Source organism: Octopus sinensis, linkage group LG1 (assembly GCF_006345805.1).
Source record: "Octopus sinensis linkage group LG1, ASM634580v1, whole genome shotgun sequence".
In the NCBI taxonomy this organism is placed as follows: Eukaryota; Metazoa; Mollusca; class Cephalopoda; order Octopoda; family Octopodidae; genus Octopus; species Octopus sinensis.
In genome coordinates this window covers 110,662,009-110,676,002 of record NC_042997.1, presented here as the reverse complement: position 1 = coordinate 110,676,002, position 13,994 = coordinate 110,662,009, and the positions used below count along the sequence as shown (strand labels likewise).

The window sequence follows — 13,994 nt, the reverse complement described above, 5'->3', positions numbered from 1 at the left end:
AAAGAATTATGGTTCATTAGAAGAATTCTTTGAGGAACAAAAGAATTTTTTTTGTTATATTCATATTTCAATAATGACAAAATCTATGAATTATCCTCATGTTTTATTAATTTGATCCAAACTTTTTGATACCAACCCATCCATGGCCACCACTAGTTTACAGTATAAATTCCCTGGTTTAAGGTGATCTAAGTTAAAATCCTTCATTAAGATTTCTTGTTAATTCATGTTCCAAACACCAACTTAAGAACAAGGATATTTTACGATATACTTCAATTTTTTTCAAAATGAATTTAAACAAATAAAATGTAATTTCAACAGAAATATGGGAACAAAAGGGTCTCATAGGTGTAAGCATGGCTGTGTGGGTAAGAAGTTTGCTTCTCAAACCACAAGGTTCTGGGTTCAGTCCCACTGTGTGGCACCTTGGGCAAGTGCCTTCTATAGCCTTGAGCCAACCAAAGACTTGTGAATGGATTTGATAGATAGAAACCGAAAGCCCATCATAGATGTGTGTGTGTGTGTGTGTGTCCCCAGCCACTGCTTGGCAACTGGTGTTAGTATATTTACATCCCTGTTCAGTAAAAGAGACTGATCGAATAAGTACCAAGCTTAAAAAAAAAAAAACAGGGTTAATTCATGTGGCTAAAACCCTTCAAGGCAGTGAATACTCCAGCATGGCACAGCCAAATGACTGAGACAAGTAAAAGAGTAAAAGAATTTTGTCCTTCCATATCAAAAGGTTGACAACAGTAAATTCATGGAAGCCATTTCTACTGGTTTTGCCGAATATTTGAATAAATTATAAACATCATTTAATGCCCATGTTCCCTGCTGGTATGGGTTGGACGGTTTCAAAGGTTCCTTGCTGTAGAAGAGCTTCATGGCTCTGCATATTATAGGGGTGAGGATGGATGTGGACAGAGTGGGAGGGTTGAAGGAGATCAAAATAGGAGTCAGGGGGAAAGGGGGACCTTGAGAAGAATTTTAGCCAAATGAATCAGCCCTCTCTACTCTTTTAGTATTTGAAATCCTAGTACTCATTACATCAGTCTCTTTTGCTGGACTGCTAAGTTACAGTGGATGTAAACACACCAACACCGGTTATCAAGTGGCTGGGTGTGGGGCAAACAGACAAAGACATGCATATCGATATATAACATATGACAGGCTTCTTTCAGTTTCCCCATCTACCAAATCTACTCCCAAAGCTTTGGCCAGCCTGGGGCTGTAGTGGAAGACACTTGCCCAAGGTGTCACACAGTGGGACTGAACTTGGACCATATGGTTGAGGAGCCAGCTTCTTACCACACAGCCACACCTATATGGATATATATATATAATATATATATATATATATATACACACACACACACAAAGTATGGGGGTTTAGTTCACAGGTGATCTAAACGATTAGGTACGCTAGGTAAGTGCTGTAACAGATTACTGGGGCTCCAAGGTTATAGCCGAGGCGGTAGTTATGGAACCATTGCAGATTTCTGATATAGCGGATACATAATTGTTAAAGAGGACAACAAATGTTAAGGCAAGGCAAACATCTCAAGTTATATACATTATTATTATTATTATTGGAAAAAAAGTTCTTTTTCCAATAATAATAATAATGTATATAACTTGAGATGTTTGCCTTGCCTTAATGTTTGTTGTCCTCTTTAACAATTATATATATATTATCATCATCATCATCATCATTAAATGTCTATTGTCCATGTTGGCATGGGTTGGACGGTTTAACGAGGGCTGGCAAGCTGGAAGGCTGCACCAGACTCCAGTCTGATTTGTCATGGTTTCTAATGATGAATGCCCTCCCTAATGTCAACCACTCCAAGAGTGTAATGGGTGCCTTATGTACCACCGGCACAGGTGCCATTTGCATGACACCAGTATCTGCCATGACTGCGATATTACTTGGCATTTGATGGGTTTTCTTCTGAAGCACAGCATAATGCCAAGGGTTTCGGTCATTTGTCATTGCCTGTGAAGCCCAACACTCAAAAGGAACTTTTCATGTGCCAGACAGTATTGTAGGAACAAAATAGAATGGCATCAGCCCTAATATATTACAGGTACTTCATTTACTCAACCCTCAAGATATGAAAAGTCAAATGAATTGTAATTTTAATTAAAAACAAATTTAAAAAAAAAACAGAACAACAAAGCATGAATATAAATAAGGAAAAATGCTCGAGTGCATTTTTCCTTTCCATCATTCCGAAACCTTGCCATTGTCTTTATCGGATTTAAAAATAATGAGGTTTTCTTCAAAGAAGAGCTTTGTGGTTCCAAAGCTATATGGCTTTGAGCTAAAAATAATTCTTTAAGGAGGATAAAAGAAAGAATAAATTTCTTCAATAATAGTTATTTTATTTTGTTTTGTATTTATTCTGAGAAACATGATTTGTCATGATATTGTTCCATTCTACAATTGAAGCCAGATATTTAAAGGACCATCATAGATCATTCTCCATTCTCACAATCTCTGCCATTGTCAAATGGAATCAATTCTCAATTCTTAGATGCACCACAAGTCAGAATTATTATTTTTTTGCTGAAATCTTTCCATGCTGCAGTAACACTAGCAGCATATGAAGGAAACCATGGTTACATCATGGCAAACTGGAATATGTTTGTCTATATTAACACTTGCCTTCATGTGGCGCTTATCTTAACACACACACACACACACACACATTGTCATTCATCTTTGATTAGAGAGATTCTTCCATTGTAACAAACTAACAAATGGTCGACACTTGTCTTCATACTAACACATAAAACACATAGCAATACACAGCATGGAAGCTGGACATTAAATGACAATGATGACGATAATGATAACGATGATGACCGATCACAATGGAGAAGATAACGATGATAAAGATAAGGACATAAAATATGGCCATCGACTAAACTGGATGATATGAATTTCTTTATTGTCCACAAGGGGCTAAACATAGAGGGGACAAACAAGGACAGACAAAGGGATTAAGTCGATTACATCACCCCCAGTGCGAAACTGGTACTTAATTTATCGACCCCGAAAGGATGAAAGGCAAAGTTGATCTCGGCGGAATTTGAACTCAAGAACATAATGACAGATGAAATACTGCTAAGCATTTCACCCGGTGTGCTAACGTTTCTGCCAGCTCGCCACCCTACTGAAACAGGTCATCATTTTGGCTCTGTTGCTTTAAATCTGGATTAACCCATTTTGATACCAAGCCACCCAAGACCATTACTCTTGACTTAAGGATATTCACTTAATGTTTTAAAGTGACTGAAATTAAAACCTTCCATCAAAATTACTTGTTAATTTAAGCTCCAAACACCATTTTAAGAATGACATGGTTATTTTAATAAATTCTTTGTTATTTTCAAAATTAATTAAAACAAGAAGCATTGGATTTCAACAGAAATATGGTAACAAAAGGGTTAAAGTGATCTAAATTAAAGATAGCCATTTGGCCTCAGGTCGTCATCATCATCGTTTAACGTCCATTTTCCATGCTGGCATGGGTTGGACAGTTCGACTGGGGTCTGGGAAGCCAGGAGGCTGCACCAGGCCCCAATCTGATCTATCAGAGTTTCTACAGCTGGATGCCCTAACGCCAACCACTCCGAGAGTGTAGTGGGTGCTTTTTATGTGCCACTGGCACGGAAGCCAGTCAAAGCAGCACTGGCATCGGCCATATTCGGTATTTTCTAAAATATCTGACTAGCAGTATTATACAACAGAAATCATTTATCTGGGTTGATTTAATGTTGGGCTCAGGACTTTCAGGTCATCGATACAACATCATGTCATTTCTATGAACAAGACATCACTTCCCATTGTTCAGCTGGAGAGACTGACTACCAGTCATATGCTGGTGGTGTCTCCTCCTCCTTCCAGCCGCCACATTCCAGATGTTCCACATGTTGAAAGAGAGGACCAGGAGGGTGTCTATATCGACTCATAACTACCCAAGTCATACTTGTTCATGAGTGTCCGTTATAGTCTAACCGCTTAAGCTGGTTCCTGTGGAGGGGTCTCTGTTGGGCCCTGAGCCCATTAATGACACTTCGTGCATTGAGTACATTCTTTTATTTGTTTCAGTCATCTGACTATGGCCATGCTGGAGCACTGCATTTAGTCGAGCAAATTGACGCCAGGACTCATTCTTTGTAAGCCTAGTACTTATTCTATCTGTCACTTTTGCTGAAACCAATAAGTTACAGGGACGCAAATACACCAGCATCAGTTGACAAGTGATGTTGTGGGGACAAACACACATATATATATATATATTAGCATCATCATCATCATTGTTTAACGTCCGCTTTCCATGCTAGCATGGGTTGGACGATTTGACTGAGGTCTGGCGAACCAGATGGCTGCACCAGGTTCCAATCTGATCTGGCAGAGTTTCTACAGCTGGATGCCCTTCCTAATGCCAACCACTCGAGAGTGTAGTGGGTGTTTTTACGTGCCACCAGCACGAGGGCCAGTCAGCCGGTACTGGCAACGGCCATGCTCGAAAATGGTGTTTTTTACGTGCCACCTGCACAGGAGTCAGTCCAGCAGCACTGGCAACGACGACGGGCTTCTTTCAGTTCCCGTCTACCAAATCCACTCAGAAGGCTTTGGTCAGCCAGGGGCTATAGTAGAAGACAGTTGCCCAAGGTGCCACACAGTGAGACTGAACCTGGAACCATATGGTTGGGAAGCAAGCTTCTTACCACACAGAACAATTTTCATCAAAACAAGGATATAATTTGTTGACTTGGAACTTATTGCAAAGCTTCATGATAAACAACATTTTTTTGCCTTTACATTTGGGGATGAGGGGGGAGGTCAGTACAATTTTTTTTTCTGTCTAACGTCTTTCTTTCTCTCTCTCTTTCTGTTGATTGTTCTCAACCATCACCATCACAACCACAACTGCCATACACACACCATTCAGACTGTGGATGCCATCACCATCAACACCTTTGACTTTGCTGCCTTCTCCTCCACCACCCTCACCACTATCCCTTACTATCACAGTCATGCTTGATCGCCTCAGCTACCACCACCACTACCGGAGTCAAAGTGTGACACACTGACACACAGAAATTTGTTTTGACATTTATTATTAGAGAAGGTGGACTTGAGCTAGCGTTACTAATACCATCATCTTTCTCTACTTCTTGTCTCTACCCTGCAGGCCCATTAACTCAAAGCTTATTCCAATTTCTGAAGGCTTTAAGCAACAGAGTGCCATACTGCCCAAAATGGTTTTCAGATGGCCTACAGACTGCCCAAGACAGTTCAGTGCAGCATCTCCATTGTTTGTGGCAGAAGAATTTATTACAAGTTCCAATGTTATATTGACTCCCCAGAATGCCATTATGTCTTTGAGGTGTAGGCATGATATCACATTGGATATTTGTGAGTGGGATGGTTGTTAGCAAGTGAGACCAGTTGGCAAAATACTTCAAGTTTGTGTCTCAGCATGACCACAGTCATACGACAAACAAGTAAAAGATAAAAATGTCATTCTCAAGTTCAGTTCTACATTTAAGAAATGAGGAATTATGTACATTATTTATATTTGACAGATATTTGTCCTCATCTTGTTTGTTGTTAACACAATGTTTCGGCTGATATACCCTCCAGCCTTCATCAGGTGTCTTGGGGAAATTTCAAACCTGGGTTCTCATTCCTAAGGTATTTTTCAATGTTATTATTATTATTATTATTATTCAGGTTACTGCCTGGAATCAAACTCGGAATCTTGGGATTAGTAGCCCACGCTCTTAACCACAATGCCATATGTCTGTGGCTGGAGGGTATCTCAGCCGAAACGTTGTGTTAACAACAAACAAGATGAGGAGAAATATCCATCAAATGTAAATAATGTCATTTTCAAGTGTTTAACTCTTAAATGGTGGACATCATGAACTGATGTTTCGTTAGAGAACAGCAGACATCATGAATTAAGGTTTCAAAAATTTTCCAAGGACACAGCCATTGTCATTTGATGCTCCAGCAGCTACTTTGTGAAATGTGTTTTAAGTGGAAGCAGTCCTTATCAATGGCAGAAATCATCATCATCATTTAACATCCGTTTTCCATGCTGGCATGGGTTGGACGGTTCGACTGGGGTCTAGTAAGCCATGGAGGCTGCACCAAGCTCTAGTCTGATTTGGCAGTGTTTCTACAGCTGGATTCCCTTCCTAACGCCAACCACTCCGAGAGTGTAGTGGGTGTTTTTTACGTGCCAGAGGAGGCTGGCAAACAACCACGATCAGTTGGTGCAAGTTGCAGATGGAAGATTTATACAAAATTGAAGCTTTTTCCTGAATTTTCTTTGTCATCAGGTGAGGCAGAAGATAAGGAGGATATTCTAGATAGCACAACACAACAACAAGGTGCTTCAACTACCTCTGGATGGAAAAAATGCATCAGTTTCACTCCATTTGTACATTCATTTGACAACAACAATGCAGGAATCTCAAAATGAATTTATGCTCATGCCAGATGCAAAGGAAAGTGAATATTTTGTGGAGTTTGTAAATTTATTGTACAAAAAGACTAACAATTATAGCTTTTTCACTTATTTAACCGTTTTACTTTCAGTTTTTTTTTGTCAAATGTAATTCTTATTTATTCCAATTGTTTTGAATTAATCATGCATTGTCTTGTAGTTTCTAAAGCAGCAGGCTGGCAGAAATGTTAGCACACCGGGAAAAATGATTAGTGGTATTTTGTCTGTCTTTACGTTCTGAGTTCAAATTCCACTGAGGTCGACTTTGCCTTTCATCCTTTCAGGGTCAATAAATTAATGGCAGCAATATGATTGTGAGAGAGAGGTGGGGGAGAGGAGAGTGACAGTGATAAAGAATGAGAGAGCGAGGGAGAGAGAGGAGGGAGGAAGAGCAAAGGAGAGAGAGAGAGAGAGAGAGAGAGAGAGAGAGGAAGAGAGAGAGAGAGAGGAAGAGCAAGGAAGAGAGAGGAGGAAGAGTGAGAGAGAAGGAGGAAGAGTGAGAGAGAGGGAGCAAGAGTGAGAGAGAAGGAGAAAGAGTGAGAGAGAAGGAGAAAGAGTGAGAGAGAAGGAGAAAGAGTGAGAATGAAGAAGAGTGAGAGAATGGGCAGGTATATGAAGTTTCATCAGATGAGATGGGAACCCGTTTTACTCAGGCATTGTGATGGGTGAGTGAGAGAGAGAGAGAGAGAGGTTGGCAACAACACAGAGAGGCAAGACTGATTGATAAGAGAGTGGTGGTTGTCAATAAAGGTACCTTATTTTATTGACCCTAAAAGGGATGAAGGGCAAAGCACAGTAACAATTCTGCCAACTTGACACCTTACTATAATAGTACCTGAATATTTTCATTCAGTTTCTGTAGGATCATTTTGATCCATTGTTGTGGGTCAGAAGAAATAAGAGAGCCTGCCAGAGTCTGCAAGGAGAATGTAAACTTTACGTGTGTCCACACCATTTTACATTTGTTTCCATGCCCTTGCAATTTATTCTTAACGTTACCAAGTGAAGGATGCTCAAGACCCCCAAAGAGAAATGTGCCTCATCCCAGAATTACTGAAGAGAGAAAATCAATTTGACCACAACTTTGGTAAAGCTGGAACTCAATTCTCTTTCAGTTTTGGAATTTTGCTTTTAATATACATTTGCAATGCAAGGCGGCAAGCTGGGAGAATGGTTAGCATGCCAGGCACAATGCTTAGCAGCATTTCATCTGCCCTTACTTCCCAAGTTCAAATTCCACCGAGGACAACTCTGCTTTTCATCCTTTCAGGGTCAATGAATTAAGTACCAGCTGAACCCCGGAGGCTGATGTAATTGACTCACCCACCCCTCTCAAAATTGCAGGCCTTGTGCTAAAATCTGATATCAATATGTTTTTAATGCAGTGTGGACGCAAGACCAACTCTAAAACTGAATATTTTGGGATGACAGACATATCACTGCCTGGTCTAATATCACCAAAGGGTCTAGTGTGGACCAGACATCTGATTATTTTTCTGTCCAAGATGGATATTAGCACCATCAATCTCACCTATCTGCAAAAGAACTATTAAGACACCATGAACACTGCTGCTCCCCACTTTGACTTATTTAATATCCATCTTCTCATTGGTGTGGGTTGGACAGATTGACAAATTCTGAAAGAGGACTGCATCATAGTCCAATACCAGTTTTGCTTTCTATGGCTGGACAATATTCCTGCCACCAATCACTTCAGGGTGTACCAAGTGCTTTTAATGTAGCACCAGCACCAGTGAGGTTGCCATGTAACACTCAAGGCTAAATATAACACCTCTACTGTGCGATAACAGAGTGGAGAAGAAAGTAGCTTTATGGTTGATGTGGAGGAGTCAAACTATGAAGAAAAAAAAAAGGGAAATAGATTTCTTTACATTTACATTTGACAGATATTTGTCCTCATCTTGTTTGTTGTTACACAATGTTTCGGCTGATATACCCTCCAGCCTTCATCAGGTGTCTTGAGGAAATGTCGAACCTGGGTTATCATTCCTAAGACACCTGACGAAGGCTGGAGGGTATATCAGCCGAAATGTTGTGTTAACAGCAAACAAGATGAGGACAAATATCCGTCAAATGTAAGTAATGTAAATAACATACATAATTTCTCATCTCTTAAATATAGAACTGAACAGATTTCTTGTTGTAGAATGACTCCCTTACAAAAAAATGGAAAAGGGAAACATTTTAGACTAATGCACTTATAAAACTCATTCAAAGCAACTGCAACCATTTAATATAATGGTGAGGAGATTGATCAAGTGGGGTTTTTTATAAACCATTAAACCCTCATTGAAAGATAATTGGTAACATCAAAAGGTAGCCCCAATGCAAAAGAAGTGATTAATACTAATTGTCCTCTTTGGTGGTGGGGAGGGGGACCTCTGAAAGTCAAGTTCAAACACTGAATAAATGGATTTCTTGTTTTCATTTCATCTCTGGTGCTAATGCCATGTATAAAGCATCCAGTCCACACAGTAAAGTGGTTGGCATTAGAAAGGGCCTCCAGTTGTAGAAACCATGCCAAAACAGACAATTGGAGCCTGATGCAGCTCCCAGTCTTACCAGTTCCTGTCAAGCTGTCCAATCCATGCCAGCATGGAAAATGGACTTTGAATGATGATGATTCTGTTATTTGGTCAGAAGGGAAAGTCGGGCACTGACAGAATCCCTAGCACACTGAACAAAAGGCTCAATGGTATTTCTTCTGGCTCTCTACATTCTGAGTTCAACTTCCATCAGGTTGATAAAGTACCACTCAAGTACTTGGGGTTGATCTCATTGCCTAACCACTTCCCCTCAAAATTGGTGGCCTTGTGCCAAAATTTGAAAATCATTTGGTTAGAAGAGGAGAGGCAGCCAAGATCTTTGCAGGTTTTATTTCAGGGTGGCAGCAATGACACCACTGACGAGTAACGGTAGGCTGGTGACAATGGGGAGAAAATAGGGGCTGAAAGACAGATAATGTTCCAGTGAGCTGCAATGTTGGGGAAGAAAGGTTAACCAATAATGCATATGTGCCGGTGGAGTAAGGAGAGTGAGACAATGACGAGTGAGGAAAGTATCAAGACATTCACACACAATGATTCTGAGATTGTAATATTGTCACCTTGACTTATACACAGGGTTGGCCAAAAGTCACCCGACAGTAAAACAAAATTCCATAAATACTATCTGTTTGAACAATTTTCATGAGGTTTCATATTTAGATGCTTTTATTAAATTCATTCAGTTGTTAAATATAAATAAATCGTGGAATTAAATGGTTTTGATTTACTGTCAGGTGACTTTTGGCCAGCCCTGTATATTAGTGAAAATAATGATTGGAAAGTATTGAGCAAGCCTAAAGGTTCATAATGGTGATCCTTATTACACTTTTTAATGTTCCCTTTTCGAGATGAAGTCACTAGTTAGGGCATCATTTAATACCCACTTTTCCATGAGTCAGATGGAATTCATTGAAGCAGATCTACCATGGCTGGAGAATGACCTTTTAATCACTAACCTTCACTTGGTTCTGAACAAGGTTAATATTTCGTCATACAACCTTGCTTGTATGATGGGGATGCTCATTTACAATCATTACATGAAACCAAGGGTGCACACACACACACACAATTTTAACATCCACTTTTCTATATTTGAACAAGTCGGATGAAATTTTTTTGAAGTAGGTTTTCTATGGCCAGGCACCAAACTGTCGCCCATTTCCAAGCAAAGTAATATTTCTCCATGTTCAGATATGTTCTCATAGAATATTGGAGAAATGGATGATGCTGTTTGTATGACAGTAACACTCATTTATAGAAGAAAGATCACTGAGGGCCGCAGCTAGGAACCACTGCTTTAGTTTCACTTAACAATACTCACACCAATATACAAGTAGCCTTACACATCATTAAACCAAAAATAAGATGCATGTGTCATCAGTTAAACTCGCTCCAAAAGAATTTCCAGGATGTCTTGGACATTGATTTGCTCACCTCACAGACATTGGTGGTACCAGATATATCTCACTTACCATATGTTCAATATTAACTATGTCCAACTGGACAAAATCCTTGTTCTGACAATAAATACCAAATCTATGAAAATCTACATTGGAGAATAATCTCCCAAACTTGGAATATAATTCCATGCAATGGATTCCATTCTATAAACCGATTTCTAGGAAATTTGGTCAACCGGTCTTACATTCTTCAACCATATTGTTCGAAGAAAGAAACTAAAGAAATAACCAAAATATCAAAAAATTAATTAACACCACAGATCCCCTCCTTTGTCTGTTAAACTGATTAATTTGTCCTGTTCATTAGCTGGGAATATAAATTAAATACTGTCCCATCTCGTAGATCAATGGTGTTAACTCCTCAAGGTCATTGAAGGTGTTTGGAATTCAATCAATTTGTTGTTAGCAAAAACTGCAGGAAACACGAGAAAATATTCTGTTATAATAGAAGCTGTGTGTTTATCTACGTAACTAACGAAAAACTAGCGAAAAAAAAATACAAAGATTAACAACCCATTTGTGGACTTTGGATTTCATCTGTGATCTTTATATGATGGAAATTAAATCTGTGAACGAGCTTTTACACGCAATTCGTATCTAAGCAGCAATAGCAATATATATATATATATATATATATATAATTACACGCCCGCCCGCACACCAGATCATTAAATTGCTATCTTAAGTGATGCGGTTCCTAGCTAACAGCTGTTTGAAGAATATAGAAATAACGATTTCCTTATCTGGCTGACAATCTATTGAACATATGGATCTCAAGACCAAATCTGAAAGTGGCAACAACCAAATAATTGGGCTCCTTCCTCGGTAAACCGTCTTCGAACGGTTTTAGAAGATTCTCATCTTGAAGAAAGTAAATACTATAATATTGTAGAAAATAACCGTCCAATTGCGATATCCCACTATGTAAATTGGACTATTTGTGTTTCTAAAGAGAAAGTATTATATTCACACGAATACGTGCTCATGTTCTCGAATCAAATTAGATATTTTCAACTCAACAGCCGTGTTCTATCTTACATCTAAATCTATTATTATTATTATTATAAAAGAAATCATCATTACTATTATCAACATCTCTGGGGGTGAACGATCCCCTGAATTATGTAGGCAAAAGAGTTAGTGAATTTTAATAAACTTTTCATGATAGCTTCATAAATTGTTCCGTTGAAACGGTTTTCTTTTCGGAAAGATACACAACAGACTTTGAGGGGAAAACAACGAGGTCTTCAGATAAACTGGACAAGAAAAGTTTAAACAAATTAATTTAAACGTGATTTTAAAAAAAAAAAAACAACGAAAGGAAAAAATAGAACAAAATATGATTTAGCAAAATAGGAGAGAAAATGATAAAAACTTTATTGTATGAAAGTTTTTTTTTCTTATGCTTTATTGATTCCTGATTGACAATAAATTATTCAGTTTATAAACAACCAATGTGATCAAATGCTTCGGTGACTGCAACACTCTTCGAAACCTGATGCACGCCCCCGCTTTAAAACCTAACGATACACATTGCCATCGTTGAAGAATTGGCACCTCATTGTGCTGTTGTTCTATTGTATAAAATAACAAGAACTTGAGTAATAAGAAATAGAGAATAAATTCTTTCTTTCTCGTTACTGCTTGTTTATATAGGTTTTCATTAAATAAAAGATCCGTGGAGATTCCAGAAAAGAGAGACGATGGTGGAGGAGAGATGGATGAATAGCAAAATATTCTGTTGAAAGTTTTTTTTTTAAAAAGAGAGATCTGGGTTTTCTAAAACTTTTTCCGGTAAGATAAGGGTGGGGATACATGAATAAGGTTCGCTAAAGAAGCACAATAAAAACATTTTTGATATGGAAAAAGACTGCGATCTCCTCAACAAGTTAATGAATTCGAAATATGAAAGACTAACATTTTAAAATAGGTTTCACGTAAGAAACCTTTCTAGGTAAATAAATAAATATATTTTGCTAAGGTAAAGGTTACTCTGAAACAAACAATCAGAAAAATAAAATAACTTCGAGATATTATTCGTCGACTCCTTAAAAATAAGTGTATATCTTAGAATTTATTTACTTGCAAGAGGAATGAAAGTGGCGGTAGTGGCGTGCGCAACCAATTTGTATTCTAAGAGAAGCGACATATGGTACGAGTACCTCACAGAATGGACTTTATTTCAGTGAAAATATTTACTGAATTCATTTTGAGTGCTGAAGATAAAACCATTTTCACTTATTATCTTATAGTGTCTTGTCAATTTAAACAGGGTAGAGGTCCATAAAGAAATTTCGCACCTGTTGAAGGTCACCGTCCTGTTTACAAACAAACGGTAAACGTTCTAGTGATAACGACATGTGGCTAAGTTTACCACGACAAAATCTTCACTTTAACAAAAGTGTTCTGTCATTTTTTTTCATTCATGTGAGATTGAATTTAAAAAAAAAAAAATAATACAATTTCATTTATGTAGGATGAAAGGGCTGCAAAATGGAATAACTTATTTAGAATTTCTTTTAGTTTTCTTAAATAAATATATATTTTAGTAACAATAAGAGAAATGTTTGTTGAGAACACTACAAGAATAAAGTGACTCTTACCAAGCTTTAACCCGAATGAGAACTTGTCCTTCTCCGGCTGTTGGTTGCGGTTTCGTTTGGATTTTGACCATTTTCAGACCCCCAAAACCTGTTAAAACCACTGCTTTCATTTCTTTGGGAGCCGGTGTTTCAGTTTTGGCCGGATCTTCTGTACTTGTCGCTTCTTTGCTTTGAGCAGAGGTAGTAGTATCGTCAGAAGAATCTCCAGGCATGGTTACTTAACAGTTTCCAGTAGTTTAAACAAAATATATTTTAGACTTATTCAGACTTCAATACAAAATATGCGAGGGGGAAACAAAATGTATATATTTATGTTTAAATCTCTGCGTATAAGCAATATGTGTATTTTCTTGTGAATTGTTGTGGATTTAAGTATATGAAGCAGCACTAAAAAGCTTGCTTTGTTACGCAAATAGCCTTGCCGTACCAATACAGCTGTTGACGACCGACCCAAGAACTCGACCAATCTGCTCGATAAAATCTTCTCTTCCTCGTTTTATTCATATCTCCTCCTCCTTCCTCTCATCTCTTTCACTTCATTCATCTTTCATTCTTTTTTTCTCTCTCTTACTTTTTCCTTTAATTCATCTTCATTGCTTTCTCTCTCCTTTTCTCTACACCCATTCACTTCTTTCTCTCCTCCCTTTTCCTTTCATTCATCTCTTTCTTTCTCTCTGTTGATGTCTGTTCCGTTTTGTTTACATTCGTCTACCTGAACCACACGCTCTCTCTTTCTTCGCCTATTCCTGTTTTTTACCGTATTTATCTTCCAATACAACTCCCCACTCTCTCTCCTTTATCACTAAACTGTTTTGTTGTCATTCTATCAGGCGA

The 13,994-nt window shown here is 38.2% G+C and overlaps 1 protein-coding gene across 4 annotated transcripts in view; it reads right to left on the bottom strand.

Annotated features, from left to right (window-relative positions):
• Positions 1 to 13,666, bottom strand: part of LOC115218403 (synaptic vesicle membrane protein VAT-1 homolog-like) — a 113,917-nt gene extending 100,251 nt beyond the window's left edge. For 3 of the 4 annotated variants that reach the window (XM_029788196.2, XM_029788205.2, XM_029788214.2), the window contains exon 1: positions 13,161 to 13,666. In XM_029788196.2, coding sequence (XP_029644056.1) covers positions 13,161 to 13,372 — 212 coding nt within the window. In that variant the 5' untranslated portion in view covers positions 13,373 to 13,666. The remainder of the gene's footprint in view (positions 1 to 13,160) is intronic. The other variant, XM_029788222.2, reaches the window with a different exon arrangement.
• Between the last annotated feature and the right edge of the window lie 328 nt (positions 13,667 to 13,994).